The sequence below is a fragment of the Rana temporaria genome, chromosome 4 (assembly GCF_905171775.1).
Source record: "Rana temporaria chromosome 4, aRanTem1.1, whole genome shotgun sequence".
NCBI lineage: Eukaryota > Metazoa > Chordata > Amphibia > Anura > Ranidae > Rana > Rana temporaria.
The window spans coordinates 214410301-214429599 of NC_053492.1; the positions used below are offsets into that span (position 1 = coordinate 214410301).

The 19299-nt window shown below is 41.3% G+C and overlaps 1 protein-coding gene across 1 annotated transcript in view; it reads right to left on the reverse strand.

Annotated features, from left to right (window-relative positions):
- CILK1 (ciliogenesis associated kinase 1) overlaps positions 1 to 19299 on the reverse strand; it is a 36492-nt gene that overhangs the window by 14194 nt on the left and 2999 nt on the right. The window contains exons 2-8 of the mRNA XM_040349820.1: positions 12056 to 12284; positions 8316 to 8370; positions 7560 to 7681; positions 6718 to 6797; positions 3925 to 4057; positions 2756 to 2927; positions 494 to 661 (exon numbers count right to left, since the gene is read on the reverse strand). Of these exons, the coding sequence (XP_040205754.1) occupies positions 494 to 661; positions 2756 to 2927; positions 3925 to 4057; positions 6718 to 6797; positions 7560 to 7681; positions 8316 to 8370; positions 12056 to 12156 (831 nt within the window). The 5' untranslated portion in view covers positions 12157 to 12284. The remainder of the gene's footprint in view (positions 1 to 493; positions 662 to 2755; positions 2928 to 3924; positions 4058 to 6717; positions 6798 to 7559; positions 7682 to 8315; positions 8371 to 12055; positions 12285 to 19299) is intronic.

Below are 19299 nucleotides of genomic sequence, written 5' to 3' on the forward strand. Positions count from 1 at the left end.
ATTGCTTAATTTTAGACTTTAGGGTGGTCTGTAGGGTGACATAATGACAGAGGATGGGAAGGAACAGCACGGGGGTGCAGGCCATCGCTAGATTACATGGCATGAAGACGCAGGCATTCGACACCCCCAGAAGCGTGAGATGCGGAGACTTCTAGGGGGGCTGTAGCTCTGCAAGAGAGCAAAGATCAGCTGTATTATTATCGGTACTGGCAAGTATTATAAATGTACTTAAAAAGGCCATTTAGATTTTTCTTTAATGCTGTGCTGCAATACTACATTTTATTAGCAATAAGTGCATGTCAGCTCTGTGATTATCAGCCCCTGTCCCAAGAAAACCCAGACACTTGTAAGGAACAATCTTGAAGACAATCCAGGAAAGGTAGTGACTTCTCAGTTTTCTTGAAATTCCCTTTAAGCATAATTACAACCTCAATTCCATTAATAACCTAGTTTTACTCAAGTTAGCTAGTCTACCGTGAATTACAGTACCCACCTTGCTAGCTGTTGGCCGTTTCTTAGGGTCCCACTGAAGCATATCTCGCATGATCTGGATTCCTTCACTACTTGCATTAGGAATTAATGATTTTAGGTTATTAGGAACACACTGGGGCCAACGAAAATTCATTGCGGTGGCAAGCTGGTAGCCTTCAGGCCAGTCAGTCTGAGTAAGAGAATGATAGCATTAGAATATCAAAGTAATAGAATGTTAAAATAATACAAGAGAATATTAAAAGTAAACCTTTATAAACCTTAATGGGTGTACATGCTACAGCACCACAATGAACGCACTGCGCCTATATTTGGATGCCCCAAGTGGTTCTTCTGCCTAAGGCTGGGTTCACACCTCCAAAGGTTGTGGTTTGCAGCAGGGGTCCAGTGTGTCCCTGTTCTGTTTCAGGGACGAAGCAGGGCAGAATTTTTGCCTGAATTCGGCCCTGAAGCGGAGCCAAAGACACACAGCATTCCTGTGCAAGCCGCTCCACAGCCGCAATGGAGATATGTGAACTGGCTCCATACAGAGCCAGTGACAATATCATGTCATGCAAATTGGATGCAGTAAAAACCAAATCCAATTCGCATAGGTGTGAACCCAGCCTAAAAGGGTGGGGGAGTGCTCTTGATACCAGAATGTGGCAAAATGTGCAAGTTATAGAATCCCAGCATTGTCTCAGCATTACAATGCTGTTGCCTGCTCCATACTTTTGGGGTACTGTTTTACATAAAGTGAAACTATAGATGGAAAATTAGGTCCTGATAGATCACTTCATTCTGGCCCCATTTGCACTTATGGCTAAGCAAAACATTTAAAATAGGAGCCTACATTGTTTAACCACTTTGCTTATAGCGTGAGGAGAAGAAAAAAAAAGCCGATCACTGGTAGCTGTCATCGGGACAACGGTCCCGATCAAGGAGAGCAGCCGCCTGTTCATCTCTGCCACCTAACAGTACACAACAGTGCCGCCCATCAGTGCCACCTACCAGTGCCGCCGATCAGCACCGCCTTATCTGTCCCCATCAGTGCAGACTATCAGTGCATATCAATGAAGAAAAATTACCTGTTTGAAATTTTTTATAACAAACTATGAAACATGATTTTTTTTTTTCAAAATGAGCATCTTGTTTAACAAAACATAAAAACCTAGCAGTGATTAAAGCGGGGGTTCACCCCCAAATTTTTTTTTTAACATTACATTCAGCCGAGTTGTGCACCGACGTTCGGCTTCTGTCAGGCAACTTGTGACGCGCAGTATGCGATGGTCGGAAGCCTGTCAATCAATTAGGAACGCCCAGTCCCGCAGAAGACATACCCGGAAGCGCCGGTGAAAATACGGTATGTACGGGGATAAAATGCCCAGTAAGGAAGTGGTTAAAATCCTGTAATGCACAGTCTCATCCTGCTGTGCACAGAATCATCTGTTTTGCATTCTCAGCACTGTGCCTAAATAAGCAAGTCACTTACAAGAGTTAAACTTACAAGGATAGTGTCTTGTCTCCATGCTATTCTCTCCTTTCAGTGATCCTCTCTAGCTGAGCCAAGACATACAATCAAGGCTGGAAATGCACACATTTTAATTACAGAAAGTGACATCATTTTTGAGACTACAGCAAGCCACAGGATATGCAATTTTCTTTCCTTCAACCAACAAGAAAATTGGTCGGTTTTCCCCATCAACACAGTCAGGGTTGATGGGGAAATCTCTCTCACTGCGCTATTGTATTCTGACAGCTGAAGTTATCCCCGCTGTCAGAATACAATGATCACTGCTGGTGACCATAGCCGCTGGCATTGAAAGCACAAGAAAAACCCAACAGGCTGGTTGTACTGAAGCCGATCAACAGACTTCAGTAAAACCAGACTGCATATAGATGGATCGATGTACGTTCTTGCTGAACTGGCTGAATTCCAATGTGTCTATGGCCAGTCTAAGGAGTGGGGGAGAGTTTTTCAGTAAGAAAGTGACTTCTCTGGGCTTCAACAAAATGGCGGTCTCCAGCAAGAAGAAACAGTAGCAATGCTGGAGGCAATTCAATTCACAAATTTTGGTAGCATAAATGTTAATGCAGAATGTATGTTCTTTTGTTAAATAACATTCATTTTTCTTGAACCGTTATGAGTAAAGTTCCACTGTAAAGTAAAAATAGAACGATTCTTAAGCCATATACCACAGGAGGTTTTTAGTTCTTACATAGTAAATATTTAAAATGTACATAGCTGAAGTAAGTGACCTAGAAGAATACATAAACCATGTCATACCTTTTTAGGTGTCCCAAGAACCTGGCAAATCTTGAATATCGTATCGATCTCACTGGAGCCTGGGAAGAGAGGTCTTAGAGTATAAACTTCAGCCATGATGCAGCCAACAGCCCAAACATCGATAGGAGAGTTATAATTTGTAGATCTAAGTAGTACTTCAGGAGCTCGGTACCTGTAAACATAGCACAACAGCATTATCGACGTGTGCATCCTATATTTATACGGTGTACACAACTCCCAATTGTCCAGGAATGTGCTGGGACACATCCTACAGATCCAGGCTAACCCCCCTGCCCCAAACTGGCTCTGGCCCCCCTGCAATGCAACTGGCTTCTCCTCCTCTCCCCCTGCCAGTAACATTGCAGAGCAATCTACAGTGCCTTCACCCAGCACCCTCTCTGCTTTAATTTTTGGTGCTGTGCGCTTCCCCTGCTGCTCTGATCCCCCTATGTGCCCCCCCACCCATATCCCTCAGCAGGGCTGGCTGTAGCAGCTGTGGGGCACAGGATAATCAGTTTCAGGATGAAGAGCGAGGGGGCTGTAAATGTTTTATATGTACCATCCCCTTACTTTCCTGAATGAACACAATGAGCGATTGGGTACAGGTGGCTCCTGTGTTCATTCATAACTGAAGCACAATAAACTGTGTTTACCATGCTATAGTTAAAGAATAGGAAGCCGCTCAGCACAGAGCACTTCCCATTCATTCACCGTGCAATGCAGCCGAGGCTGCAGAGAAAAGGAACTAAGGAATCTCAGTCCCAGTCCCTTTCTCATTCTCAAAAGTGATACATCAGGGGTCTGTTTAGACCCCTTATATTTCACCAAAGCCCCCTAACAGGGCTGTTAAAAATGTAAAATGCCACAATCGTTTACATTGCACGCAGTTGCAGGGGCGCTTGCAGATCAGCACCATTCACTTTAATAAGTCAACAGGGTATAATAAGTCATGGTGCAGCTGTGAAGCAAACCATTGCTGCCCAGCATCTGAATACCCCCAGGTGCTAGCTCTGCAGCTAAAGGGGGTATCGGTTGAGGCACCCAGGGGGTGCCCAATTGCCACCACCCTGCCATAATTTAACCACACCCACTTTTTAGTATATCCCGTGAAGTGTCCCTCATTTAAAAATTTCAAAAGTTTGGAGGTATGAAGACTAAACTGGGCTTACCATCTAGTTGACACATAATCTGTATAAGGGGGTCTTGATCTCGTCTCTCGTGCTAGTCCAAAGTCTGCTATTTTAACAAGCTCTGGACCCATGCAAAGGAGGTTTTCAGGTTTTAGGTCTCTGTGAAAGAACCCTGAAAAACAATATTATAAGTGAATGTGAACAGTTCACAATATGTGCAATAATAATTTGTTATGTAATATTGTCAATACAATTTGACCATAAAGTACATCCAAAGGCTTTTGTATGATAGTCTAGACAAGTCTCAAATCCAGATGCTCTGTGATACACAATAAAAAAAGGGGGAGGGAACATTTGGGACTTTGAATGAGACGCAAGGGAAAAGTTTACGCCTCTATCCCTGTGCTGATAGCAACATATAAAGGGGGGGGGGGGGGGGAGTTTTTGGGGCTTTAAATGAGGTGCATGTGTGGGGAGACCAAAACATATCATGGAAGTAAAAACCAATATGTGTTTATTACTAAACAAAAAAATGGCGTAGCGCATCATAGCATAACATACGTAGTATAATAGTCAAATTGCATCAAAATTTGATTGCATGACACATAACAATGACAAATATGCATGCTGGATATTAGGAAGAATATAGTCTATTGGATACATAAATTGTTAAAATCATATAAAATATCAATATACATTGGATGCATCATGTCGGGCTTGACGCGTTTCGTGGACTGTATCCACTCGTCAGGAGCCATGTTCTAAAAAAGAAAGATAGGTGACCATTTAGTCTATTGTATCAACCACCATAAAGGACTTGGGGTTACTGAAAGATTGTTAACCATACCTAAAAAGTACTCGCATAAGAACTGAGGCGTCCGGTGGTGTGCACCAAGGGCCAGCCAATTATGTCTGCCTCTGGAGCTGAGAAAGGGATCCGATGGGGGACGCCAGGCGCACGGCCGCAGTTCCCCATGGAAGCGAGTGCATCATGTGAAGGTTTAATGGGAATTCTGGAATATATTCCAGAATTCCCATTGGTGCACACCACCGGATGCCTCAGTTCTTATGCGAGTACTTTTAGGTATGGTCAACAATCTTTCAGTAACCCAAGTTCTTTAGGGTGGTTGATATAGACTAAATGGTCACCTCTTTCTTTTTTAGAACATGGATGCATGGCTCCTGACGAGTGGATACAGTTCACGAAACGCGTCAAGCCCGACATAATGCATCCAATGTATATTGATATTTTATATGATTTTAACAATTTATGTATCCAATAGACTATATTCTACCTAATATCCAGCATGCATATTTGTCATTGTTATGTGTCATGCAATCAAATTTTGATGTAATTTGACTATTATACTATGTATGTTATGCTATGATGCACTATGTCGTTTTTTGGTATAGTAATAAACACATATTGGTTTTTACTTCCATTATATGTTTTGGTCTGAACACACATGCACCTCATTTAAAAAGTCCCTCTGTGGTACACAATCCTCACACAGAAAGAAATAAAAAATGGAGTTAAGCCGGGTACACACGGCCGAATGTCTGGAGACATTTGCAAGTAAAAAAAAAAATCTGACATTTGGCCCGTGAGTAGGTCAGTCCGTCCGTCGGACGAGCATGCTGGAAAACCAGCAGCCGACCCCAACTGCAGATCAGCAATCTCAGCCAATGGCCACCTGTCAGAACACAACAGCTCAGAGGGGGAGATCGCTGTACTTACTTTGCATAGTGAGTACAGCGACTCCGACCAGGGCCGACAGTTTTTTTCATTCAACCTGCTGGGTTGAACAGCAAAAAACCTATAGAGTACCAGGCTTTAGACTAACCAGAAACTCCATTTAGAGTAGATTTCCAAGACTGCCCATGAAATGTGAAGTTCCTCCCCGTAGAGACGGGAAACACATTGCCACTATAGGATTTAAAAGGTGGTCTTACAGGCATCCACTTCAGTATAACCCGAAAACCAAAAGGCTGGATCTGCAAACTATAGCAAAATACCATAATAGAACAAAAAGGCAGGAACTCGGCTGTCCTCAAAGACTACTGGAAACAGAGTTACCCATAAGTCTAACTCTACTTTTTCCCCACAGTCATCTTCCAGGACAGTCAATGAGATGATAACCAAGAATTTACCAACTTAGGGAAGGACCACGGCTTGGAGGACATTACACCCAAAAACCTGATGCTGACAAGTTAACAGGTCAAACCAGTAATAAGAGAATGAAAGTGAAAAAAAAAGACCAGATTGCAGCCTTACAGATTTGCTCCTAGGTGGCGTCAGCTCTTTCCGCCTCCAATGCTCTTGCATACAGCCGATTGTCATTAGGACAACTCGGCTGAATGTAATGTTAAAAATTTATTTTTTGGGTGAACCTCCACTTTAAGTAGTTACCGTAATATGCTTTACAGTAAATGATGCATTGCTTCTTTTGGGAACTGTAAAAGGTTAGAAGCCTAGCATACTGTATATAGTGGAAGCAAGGTTCTCCAACGTCAGGAATTATGGCGATTAGGGTACTCTTACACTTGAACAATTGTGCCAGGATGGGATAGCAATCAAGATTACCAGTTTATGATTAAATATACAAATTTAGATTTAGGTCTAAATCCTGCACATGATCCATTTATCCTCAGTCTCTTATATTTCAAATAAGTGAAGAACAAATGTATTCCTACAAGCCTTGGAATGTAGTATCTTTGTACTTTATGAATAAACCATTGTGAAACCCTGCCTAAAGAATTGCATAACAAAAGGATCTTTTGGGGCAGATCCCATATCAAATAAATATGGACATTGCCGTTTAAACATCTTACCGTATTTGTGTATAAAAGCAAGCCCTTGAAGTATCTGAAACATGATATTTCTGATAGTGGTTTCTGGAAACAGTTTATTCCTGTGGGGAAGCACAGAGAAATACCAAGTTACCAACACAGGTTTACTCGAGAGCTGCAGATCTTTTGTTTAAGCCAAGACAAAAAGGGGGGGAAAAAAAAACAAAGAAAGTTTAAAGCTGGCCACAGGCCGTTTTTATGTTGTCAGATTCCTCCCTCCACCTAATCAAGGTTATATAGTTACAAAGTTAGTGAGCTTGAAAAAAAATAAAAAAATAAAAATGATATTGAAAACCCCCATATACACATCTCCTATGCGATGCCTAGTAGCCTACTATGCTTTAACTTTGCAGGGAAACAAAGGAAGTAAAAACCATCAGGGTTTACTACCTCTTTAACACAGAGTGTGATGTCTGGGCATACAGCCAAGATAGCTAAAATTGCTGATTGGAGGAAAGGCACACACCCCCTCACCATAGGCAGAGACTCTCAGGAGGTGTTTTGCAACAGGGCCAGCTGCCTGCTAATCTATTTTAGCAACCTTCCCTCACAGAAATGTCAGGCTGCTTTTATCTGATGGGTCAGAAAATTTGTCAGGAGTTATCAGGTTGATAACAGAGGAACGGGTTCGGGATTTAGCTCTTTGAAGAGAGATAAAATACTGCAGATATATGTGCCCAGCTCAAGTTTCATGAATTGGGTTTACATCCACTTTAAGCTTACATTATCACATTTATTTAATTTGTATTGATTGTAGGAAAAACATTAGCCTAGGCTTTCAAGTGTCTAAAGAACAGGCTGTATCAGGTAACTGAAGCACATACCGGTCTTTCATTAGCTGGTACAGATTTTCCTTCATGTATTCAAATACAAAGTACAGTTGATCATTTTCTCGGATAACTTCCTTCAGTTTAATAACATTTGGATGATTAAGCTTCCTCAGCGACTAGAAAAAAGTCAGCATATAACATTTCACAGTTATTACCATAAATTGCAAAGTATGCCTGCAAACATAACCATGTAAAAAGCAGTAAAGGGAGGGCTCAAACATTCAATCACAACCTCTGTACATTTACTTCAATTTTTTTTTTTTTTTTTTTTTTAAGAGCAATAGCAACCTACATTCCCCCCCCCCCCATCTTGAAAAATACCCTACATATTACTGCCCCATGTACACTGCTCTACATATTACTGACCACTGTACACTGCCCTACATACCACTTACACTGGGGCCAGAACTCAACACAGCCTGTTGGGCCAGAAATCAGACCAAACAGCTAGGCCTAAAACTAGTCAAGCAAGTAAGCCTGTGGTACACACAAGTCATTCTGCCTTCAGCATGGATTCCTGCATCACACCAATTACTCTCCAGACTTGAGGCTTACTTTTAAAAGGTAAGCAAAGTTTATACTTTTACAGTGACATTTGTTTTACTGTATTTTTCTTCATTCTTCCCTGCTTTTTGTTGGGGCCTTGCTAGTTCATTTATTTTTTTTAGCAAACCAATGTTTGATCTCTACTATATTGTTCAGGTTGATTTTCACTTCTCAAAAATGTCATCTACTCCAGAGGAAGCTTACCTTTAGCTCACGAAGATTCATGCATTCTTCCCATGAGTAAAATTTCCTTTTCATTCTGTTTAAAGAAAGAATGTTAAAAAAATATATATATATATAATAATAATAAATCTATATATCTATATATATATATATATATATATATATATATATATAAAACTCAACGTGTGTATGTATGTATGTATGTATGTATGTTCCAGCATCACGTCCAAACGGCTAAAGATATTAACATGAAACTTGGCACACATGTTACTTATATGTCAGCAACAAACATAGGATAGGTGGTTTAACCCTTACCCACCCCCATTTGCCATGGTCGGGGTTTTCCTTTAAAGTCCCATTCAACTCTATGGGAAATACATGTTACTTCATAACTTGCAAACGGCTGTAGATATTTCGATAACACTTGGTCACATGTTACTTATATGTCCACTTAAACTATAGGATAGTTAATTTATCCCTTAACTACCCCCATTTGTGAGGGTCGGGGTTTTTGTTTAAAGTCCCATGCAAATCAATGGGAAATGTATGTTCCCACATAACTTCTGTACGCCTGGAGATATTTCAATAATACCTGGTACACATATTACTTATATGCCAAATAAAAATATATGACAGTTAAATTAACCCTTACCTACACCCCTATATAAAAGATGTGTATATTTATATTACTATGATTTTCCTCCCCAAAAGGTTAAGATAGGAAGACCGGGCAACGCCGGGTATTCAGCTAATATATATATATATATATATATATATATATATATATATATATATATATATATATATATATATATATATATATATATATATATATATATATATATATATATATATTACTGTATAAGATATAGTTTAAAGTGATTGTAAACCCTTACCTCGTAAAAAAACAACCCATTCAGCTTAAAATAGAAATAAAAGGGAACACGTATGTATGTATGTATGTATGTATGTATGTATGTATGTATGTATGTATGTATGTATGTATATATATATATATATATATATATATATATATATATATATATATATATATATATATATATATATATATATACACATACATACATACACACACACACACACACACACAATCGCATACTTCTCAGCTGCAAAAGAATTCAAGTTTTAAGGATTAATCCAACCAGTCTTCTATTATTTTAGAAACAACACCTGTACCTTGAGATTCTTTTCCAGTTCAGGTGTTTACAATGAGGCGTTTGTTTTGCAGAGAAAATAATTATTTCTCCCTACAAAGAGCAGCTGAAGATGTATAATGGAAGCTTGCTTAGGGTTCATTTGAACCAGATGCGCTGGCATGCGTTGATCAATGCATGCCAGAGCATATACACTATATTACCAAAAGTATTGGGATGTCTGCCTTTACACGCACATGAACTTTACTGGCATCCCAGCCTTAGTCCGTAGGGTTCAATATTGAGTTGGCCCACCCTTTATAACAGCTTCAACTTTTCCGGGGGAAGGCTGTCCGCAAGGTTTAGGAGTGTGTCTGTAGGAATGTTTGACCATTCTTCCAGAAGATCACGTGTGAGGTCAGACACTGATGTGAACGAGAAGGCCTGGCTCGCAGTCTCCAATCAGCTTCCAGTTTTTTTGACAAAGCTCAATTGAAAACGCTGAAGTTAGAAGCCGATTGGTTTCTATGCAGAGCTGCACCAAATTTTGTACTCTTCAGTTTTAGTAAATCAACCCTATAGTACTCCCCAGTATTTTGTTGTATGAAATGTCCCCTTTATTTACAGGGCATGTACAACAGCAGCTTTTCAGAGCATGACAACCATTTCAGGAAAGAAATATGGAAGAGTAAAACACTCTACTTCTGTAGTAGAATTGTATCTGGCAACAGGATATCACATGCTGCACGCTATCAGTGCAGAGGTTTCATGCAAGACTGAGGCAATAATGCAGCAGATTATCAGTGCAAAGTACACGGCTGAATATCGGCTGGTATCTGCCAGTTCAACAGGAACCAGCCAACATTCAGCTTGTGTGTACATCTGTCCTATATGACCAGACCTATATGGAAAACCAGCACCCAATCAGCACTGGCAGCCGATGGCTGCCAACGCTGATCAGTATGTTCTGGCAAGGGACCAGTACCCCGTCAGAAAATAAGGGGGCAGCGGAGGAGATCGCCACTCTTAACATCGTTTAGTTAGTATGGCGACCCCTCTTTTTTTTTTCAGCGTGCTGGGTTGAAAGAAAAAAAAAAAAGAATAAAAATGTTGCGTGTGTACCTCAGCCTTAGGCTGGTCATACATACAGCAAATTTTGGTTGATTTCTGATGAACCTATCAAAGTTTTTTCCAGCACTCTATTGCCCAACATCCTTCGATTGAAAAATCAAAAAAGGAGCGAATTTGAAACTTTTGGCCAAAGAGCATCTGCATCCAATCAGATGCAGGCCCTGTTTGTCTTTTCTGACAACCAGCAGCTATGCCTGTCAGAATGCAGTTGCCACAGTGAGAGATTAGTTCATCCATGCTGCTTAAAGTTGGAGTAAAGCAAGTATTTTTTCAGCCCCTCGCAAAATATGACTTAGTAGTACTTGGTGGCAAAACCCTTGTTGGCAATCACAGAGGTCAGACATTTCTTGTAGTTGGTCAAAAGGTTTGCACACATCTAAGGAGGGATTTTGTTTCACTCCTTTTTTGCAGATCCTCTCCAAGACATTAAGTCATTAGAGGCCAATGTTTGGCAATTTGAACCTTCAGCTCCCTACACAAATTTTCTATAGGATTAAGGTCTGGAGACTGGCTAGGCTTCCCGCCCACCATATAGCAGAATGACAGCCAGAAAGTGGTTATTTTATCTTGACTGAGCGTCATACGACATCCACAGGATAAGCCACCAGCGCATGGCCACACAGCTTGGTGATCCGCGGTGTGGCGTGTCAGTCTGACACACCTCATCTCTGTTCTTGGTAAAGAGCCCATGACGTAGGCTCTTTACCACGTGATCAGCTGTGTCAAATCATAGCTGATCACACAGTAAATAAGAGCCGTTTATCATCTTTTCCTCCACTGGCACTGACAGGCGCAACCAGAGGAGAGCCGATCGGCTGCTCTCCTGATGGGGGGGGGGGGGGGGGTTGGGGGTGTCTGTGCTCATAATCAGCACATTATTTACAACGCTTTGTAACAGAAACAAATAAAAAAAAATTGTTCTTTTCTTATTTGTAGCACACAAAATAAAAAACGCCAGAGGTGATCAATTACCACCAGAAGAAAGCCCCATTTGTGAGGGGGGGGGGGGTAGAGTGTTGCATGACCACGCAATTATCAATGTGTGACATAGCTGAAAGCTTAAAATTAGTCTGGTTGGGAAGGGGGGGGGGGGGAGTGCCCAGTATTGAAGTGATTAATGTGCTTCTTTACCAACTCCTTTGTTGCCTTGGCCATGAGTGTTTTGGGTCATTGTCATGCTGGAATGCCCATCCATGACCCGTTTTAAATGCCCTGGCTGAGAGAAGGAGGTTTAAGTGATCGGACCGGAGAGACTACAAAATAGGCAAGTATAGACTTTTTTCCTTTTACAGGGTAGATAGAGTAGGCTTAGAATAGATGTGGGAGTAGATTTTAGCATGGTTTGGTTTTGACTGGAATTACACTAAGTACTGACAAAAGTTACTGCTAAATAATAGACCCATAGCAGAAATATAAAAATTGCTCTGGTCCACACACCAGTACTATACCAAACCAGTGTAGAGGTACCGTACTCACTTTTTAATAGCAACCAGTTCTCCAGACTCTGTGCTTCGTGCAAGAAGAACTGAGCCATATGTGCCATCTCCAAGCTGTTTCATAGTTGTATAACGGTTCATGATGGCAGGTGAGAGGTTGCAGGGACATTGCAATAGTAAGAGGAGATCCCACTATCAGTACTATGAATCTTCTAAGCACAGTCTGGAAGTTGCCAGGGAGGCTACAGGCAGTCAGATGCAGTCATATTCTGAGAATAAAAAAAAATAAAAAAAACACATCTTGTTAAAACATAGAGCAAGATCCCAAGGGGCTTATAAAATAAACACCTTACCAAAACAGCGGCATGCAATGTGGACCAATCAGAAAAATGCTTTTACTTATTACTGAGCTTCTGATGGGTTGCTAGAATTTGATGCTGATCGTGCAGGAACCAATACGGAACCACTGCTTAGCTAAGAAGTCTTCCACAGAAATATGCTAGATCCTGTATAGACATCAAATCCACTGTGAAGGCCCTTTTGGACGAAACATGTTAGGGCGGAGCTCCTGGTGCCGACGTCGCACCACTGTGCGATCCTGGGTCGGGAGCATCTTTCTATGGAACCGATTTGCTGTTTTTATACAGGTTTTTAAGTTATAACGGACGTTTTTTTTTTTTTTTTTTTTTGCTGCACCATATTATGCTACACATTTTATTTATGTTTGTGGGTTATGTATACTGCCTGTATGTATAGCACAGATTTTTATTTTATTTTTAAATATATTATAAAAGCTACATGGTGCTCAATATCACTATTGGCTAAAGGGGTCCCTATAATCGCTAGCATTGATGACAAGTCCAATAATTCCATTCTTTACTTAAAAGGAAAATAATGGAAAGTCATCTCGGCTATACTTCTCCTGTAGGTGACAGGAGTGCGGTTTGCACTGCACTCCTGTGACCCTTTTTCAGCAGACAGCAGGCTCAAGTCCGCTAACGTCACTAAGCTGAACATTCAGAAACCTTTCTAGTTTGCGTTTCTGATTGGAGCTTTCTGGCAGAAAGAATGACAAACTTTCCACTGTAAACGGTGTACAAAAAAAAGGCTCTATTTGAGCTTATTTTTTTCCTTGTCGAGGGAACTGCCATTCTTTTAAAGTATCTGTTAAACACCCCCCCCCCCAAAAAAAATGCAGGTCCCGGTCCCTTAAAGCAGATTACACAGCACAGCACAGCACAGCACAGCACATGTGCTGTGTAATCTCCCCCCCAAACTGTAAAAAAACAAAAACAAACGTGCCACTTCTTGTATGCCCTCTCTAAACTGACCACGATCACCAGGGTAGCTCAGCTCTGATCACCATGGTCAGTACATCCCTCCGTCATACGCTGTCCCCTCTGCTCTCCTCTCTCCGTCACCCCCTTCTGTGTCTGTCTCCGACCGGCCCCACCCCCCCCCCCAGAATAATAATTAAAACATTATCACTGCCAGCCTCTCTATTAGAGGCTAGTAGAGCACACTGTTTCTGTAGTTTTAAAAAAAACGAGCAGTGTAAATACCTAAATTTCAGCTGTCTTCAGGCCGGTCACGTGACTAGCGGCCACTTTACAGCTATGAGACACGGCTTCTGTGGAGGAGACAAGCGGCCACGTAATCTCCCCGGCTGATGTCAGAGGTAGATCACGGCCCCTCCCTCAGAAGCAATAGTTTAGAGCTCTAAAAGCAGCTGTGAGCGATGCGACGGGCCTGAAGACAGCTGAAATTAGGTATTTAAAACACTTTTTTTTTTTTCAAAACTACAGACACAGTGTGCTATGCCCGCCTCTAGCAGAGGGACTGGCATAGTCTTATATGGATGGGTTAACAAACTCTTTAAGCCTAGTGTGCATTCATGTTTTATTGGTTGCTGGGAGTTACTGCTGTCGATTTAGGGTACTGAAATGTCTAGTAGTGAAACCCTTGTATAACAAATTTATGCTGCGTGGAATTGCGGGGAAGTCTACAACATCTCCACAATAGTAGATTCAGTCCAATTCTGAAGACATTATGCAACTTTAGAAGCCATGTGACGTCACAGCCATCAATATAATATAACTATTAGTACATTATTCTGATACTCTAGTCATGTTATCTAATCAGGAAGGCAGAACAGGTGCATACCACAAATATATATATATAAAAATAAAAACACACACACACACACACACACACACACACACACAAAGATAATAATATAAACTAATATCAATATAAGTTTTAGCCACTCTCCTAGATTAGGAAAAAAAATAAGAGATGACAAAGTTGACCTCATCTGTGATACCAGCAACAAGAACATTGAGCAGTGCGCTAGAAAGAGCATTTCCTGTCTAACAAATCTCTTTGGAAAAAGCATTGCACTTTATGAGCTGCCTCACTTAGCAACGCGTACACTGACAAAACTAAAATGCCCTTGGGGATGAATATCAGCCAAAGTCAATAAAGCAAAAGACATTACTGTAAATCTGAAAAGAATACATTTACAGCATCTCAAGCATACCCAATGTATTAGAAACGCAAAATGCATTCTAAACACACACGCACACACACACACACACACACACACACACACACATTACAGAAATCGATCACAAACTAACGGATGAAGGCCTATCCAACAGAAACAAAAGCTACAAGCTAGGAGGGAAAACCTAAGAACAAACACAGGTGAAAGTAGGTACAGTAGCCTCCAGCTTAGGGGCCCCGTATCCACCTGTGCTGCAGCCTTCAGTGAAGATACCAAGATGTAGTATTAGCTTCTCCACTTGTGGCGCCCTGACAGCCACTGCTAGAAAGAACCACCATGAAGGCGCCAGCTGCCCTTCCCCCCTTTGTTAAGGATAATGGCTAGAACCAGAGTCTTCAGCACCTAGAAATGACTTCACCCCACTTGGGAATAATGGCAGGCATCATCCAATCAAACATGAACACAGTCAGGCCACACTCCCTTTCTAACTCTGAAATTGCAACCCGCAACATACTTGGCAGAATTTTAATACCTTGTGCACAGAAAAACTGTCCTACCACCTCAGTGTATAAACAATTATCTTGTTGCTCCCAGTGAACTCCTTACTTTGTGAGAGAACGGGAGGTGGAATTGGAATGGAGGTTCTTTCCTGCCCAATTACCCAGTTGACGCATGCTTCTTCCATTTGCTCCAAAATGCAAGCAATGTGTTACAAGTTTTTTTTCACGCTAGTATAGGACCTCTGCAAAGAGATCTAAAATGTATCCAGGTTTGACTCCCTTTTGCTGGAGAACTGCTCACAACGGGGTCTTTCATACACCTTTGCTGGTCATGCCCTATGAGGATAATAGAAGGTCTAGAATTTTTTTTTTTTAATCCATGGTAAAAACACCCTCAGGGCCATAGAGTTCACACCTCTGCGTTACCTATGCCACAATGTTCTCTCAGAGACATCACCCCCGCCCGCGGACAGCAATCAAGACCTGGAAGCCAGCTGCCCGAAGATGTCAGCGGGTAGGTGGGGAGTTCAGGGACACTGCATCGCTGGAGCCGAGGGGAGTATAGTTTGAGAGATGAGAGATAGAGAGATAGATGAGAGATAGCTTGAGATAACTGGTCACTTCCCAGCTCCCTCAGAGATTATACAGTGTAAGCCAACAATTTGACGGTCTTCTTTGGATTCTTCCTTGTTTTCAAGTTTTAAAATGTCATTTATTTTCCTTTTACTTTTTCAATGGACAAAATGTCAATGTTGTGTGTGTAACATACCTTGTTTACAATAGGATATCCTTGTGCTATTCTAGCCTTTGAGACCTCAGGCCCCTTTCGTTTTGTGTAACACAGCCTAGATAACATACTTCGTCCTTGTTTTGATTTTTGTCATATTCCCGCTTTATCAAAATAAAATACAACCAAATAAAAAATAAATAATTGAATCTAATACCCATGCACGATTGGACAAACACTCAGTGCTGGGTAGCTTATGCCCTCGTTCCCCCTGAATCAAATTGATTGCTAGTGCCTACCTATGTGAGCAGATTTTACCTGGATGCTCAAAAGGAAATCTTCTCTGGGTGAAATAAAGGGCTGCCATTTCTGACATCCTTCTGAAAAATGTTTGTTTCCTGGTCATCTACAACCTCAATATTTTACAGCAAGGTCATGAGAACGTCAGAACTCCCAATTTGCAGTTATGTTCCAGGACAGCAGCTTAAATTATTGAAGCCCTCCGACCAGCATGACAGCCAGGCAGCTTGCATTTTCAGAAATAGCAGCCTACATATTTTCTCATTACTGAGAGTCTTTATAAAAACACCTTTTAACTCCTTGATTGGACTGACTTAAACATATCTGCATTATACCCCACCACAACACACTTCCTAAACACTGACCCAAAATTGTTTCTATATTCTGTCAGGAATGCAAACAGACATTTATGGAGATGCAACGGCTGATACCTATAATCCCGGCATCTGTGAGGATTTGTATACTGAACACAACCACGGAAAGGGATCTCCGAATCATATCACAACTGAAGCCTTGATTCAAGCTCCTCTATGTCAGGGGTAGAGCTTCATGATTAATCGGTAAAAGATTGTGATCTCCATTTGCCCCCCCCTTACGCGATCTTAATCCAGCTTTTCCAGGATTCATGGAAAAAGTGCACAACAGTTCCCCACGAACAGATGGAAAAAAAATATATAAAGAAGCCCGCAATGTTTATCAACCCACATTGACAAAAAACAGAAACATTGTATATCTTTCTTTGGTCTGCAAACAAAGTCAGTTTAAAGCAACCTTGTCAAGTAAAACATTTTTTTGGGGAGTTTTTATTAAAATTGTTCCTCTGATTAACCCTTAAATTACTCTAATCAGCCTTTTTAACTCATTCTCCATTTTTTTTTTTTTTTTTTAATTCTCTTTTATTTTATAAACTCTTAATTAAAACGTTTTTTGTTTGCTTTTTATTAATATTTTTACATGTTTCACCCATTTGAAAAAAGCGCAAAAATAAAATAAATTTCATTTGTAAAATAATTTTTCAATGCTTCATACCATTGCTGACAGCCAAAGTGTCAAAAAAAAAAATTGTGATGGTATCGGTGAATACTAAAAAATAAATAAAGACCCTTAAATACATTATTTTTCATTACATGTCTTTAAATTTCATTAAAGCAAAGAGTACTATGTCTTATTTATTTGCCATCAGGTTTGATAACCTAATGTTCATGGTTTGTGAATCCTTAAAATAAAAAATAAAAAAGTGATCTTTATTCTAAGCAAAAAAATTGTGATTCTCATTTTATCCAGAATCGTTCAGCTCTAGTCGGGGTCTCCAAACTTTTTAAACAAAGGGCCAATTTACTGTCCTTCAGATTTTACAGGGGCAGGACCATGGCCATTGGAAGTAGAAAAGGTCTCGGCATCATTGAGGGTAAACAATGCCCCATCTCTTTCTCTGGTGTCCGTGAGAGGAATAGTGCCCCATTCTTGGTGTGGTGCCATTTGGTGGGAAGAATCATGTCCCATCATTGGTGTCCTGGGGAGGAATTGTGCCCCTTCATTAGTGTCGGGGGGGGGGATTATGCCCCAATGTTGGTACCAGATGATAAATTATTGCCCCAAGGGTCGGATAAAAGCAAGCGAAGGGCAGCATCTGGCCCCCGGGCCACAGTTTGGAGACCATTGTTCCATGTGGTAATATATGATAGTCTCCACTACCATATAACAGCACGATTCCATCCCAATGTTGTTCAAGCTGCATCAGCAAGCAAAGCCTAACCCTTAGATGAACCGTTTCTCACAGAATACTCATGAATGTGTGAGTGTGATCAGCTGTGAAATCACTTTTCAGTAGATGAAATCTGAGATATGCTACTAAGCCCTGATGAACAAAAGGAGCCATGACAGAAGAGAAACTCCAATGTGTTGTCTTCTGCTACCAAGTCCCATTCAACAATAGACCCCATACCATGACATAGAAATCATCTTGTGACAAGGGAAATACTAAAGAACGGCAGGTCACATAACATATAGTACTTGTTTAGTGTAGCACCTGGGTGATAACTACACAACAGTGTCATTCTATTGCTGCACAAAGCAATGACATTTAAATTGCGAGAGTTTGAGTTGCAAAATGTGTGAGAAACAAAGATAAGTGGTATTACAATGACAACAACTTTTCTTTTTTAAATTAGGCCCCTTTCACATAATCGGGTCCGCATTTCCGTTTTTCAGGCATACCCGATCGGGCCACCCATTGTCCTCTATGGGGAGGCGGATATTGGCCTACACGCGATCTGACAAAATCCACTGAAAACAGATATATGGTGATATGTTCGCAATCCGTCCAGGAGATCGGATGAAAACAGATAGGCTGTCCGTTATCATCTGATGTCCCCATAGAGGAGAGCAGAACTCTGACAGGTCCGCCTCTACACAGTAAGCAGAGACAGACCTGTCATCCGCCTGTTCAGCAGAGTCTGTCAAAAGGATCTGCCCGTGTGAAAGGGGCCTTAAAAAGGAACCTCCCCCACTTTACCTTTTACATTGGGTAATCCAGTAAAAACATACACAGTGAATCCTGTGTCATTCTCCTGGACTTTCATGCTCTGGTACCATTTACCAGGTCTCGTGCCGCCATCGGGAGACAGCTGTCTGTTCCTTGTTCTTGCAGCCATTCCCTTGATGATGTGCTGTACCGTACAGCAAATGCTTGTCTATGGAGAGTCTCCAGTGCAGGGGCAGCCACCTTGAGTGAGTCCGATTTAATCCAGAAGAAGAGTGGCTGATGTAATGGAGCGCGGGGAGAGAGATATTGTCTGCTGGGAACGGATGCGCTTTCTTCAAGGACCCCAACTTTGCCAGCCAATGCCCCCCCATCAATCACTGGCCCGTGTGACAAAGCTGGGACTGTTATAGCAAGTAAAGACAGTGTTTATATACTTGTCGCACTACCCCCGAAGGAGCTGCTGAGTATTTCGGGTGGCAAGTTACCTCCATCTTCTCGCTGGCCAGGGTAATAAAAGAGTCCGAGAAATTCCAATGTCCACACAATGCGCTTCTTTTTCTGTGATTTATTTGTAGAACTTGATAGAAAAATAAGTTAAAGGGGTGGAAGGATAGGTAGGTTCAGGTGTATAGTCTCAAATAGGAAACACTCCTGCTTCCCGCAAACAGTTCTCGTTGCCACTCTAGCCAGAGTTTGTATTGCTCACCCGGATAGGTCCCTCTCACTGGCCTAGCAGCTGGAATGGCGCACGGATTAAAGTACAGTC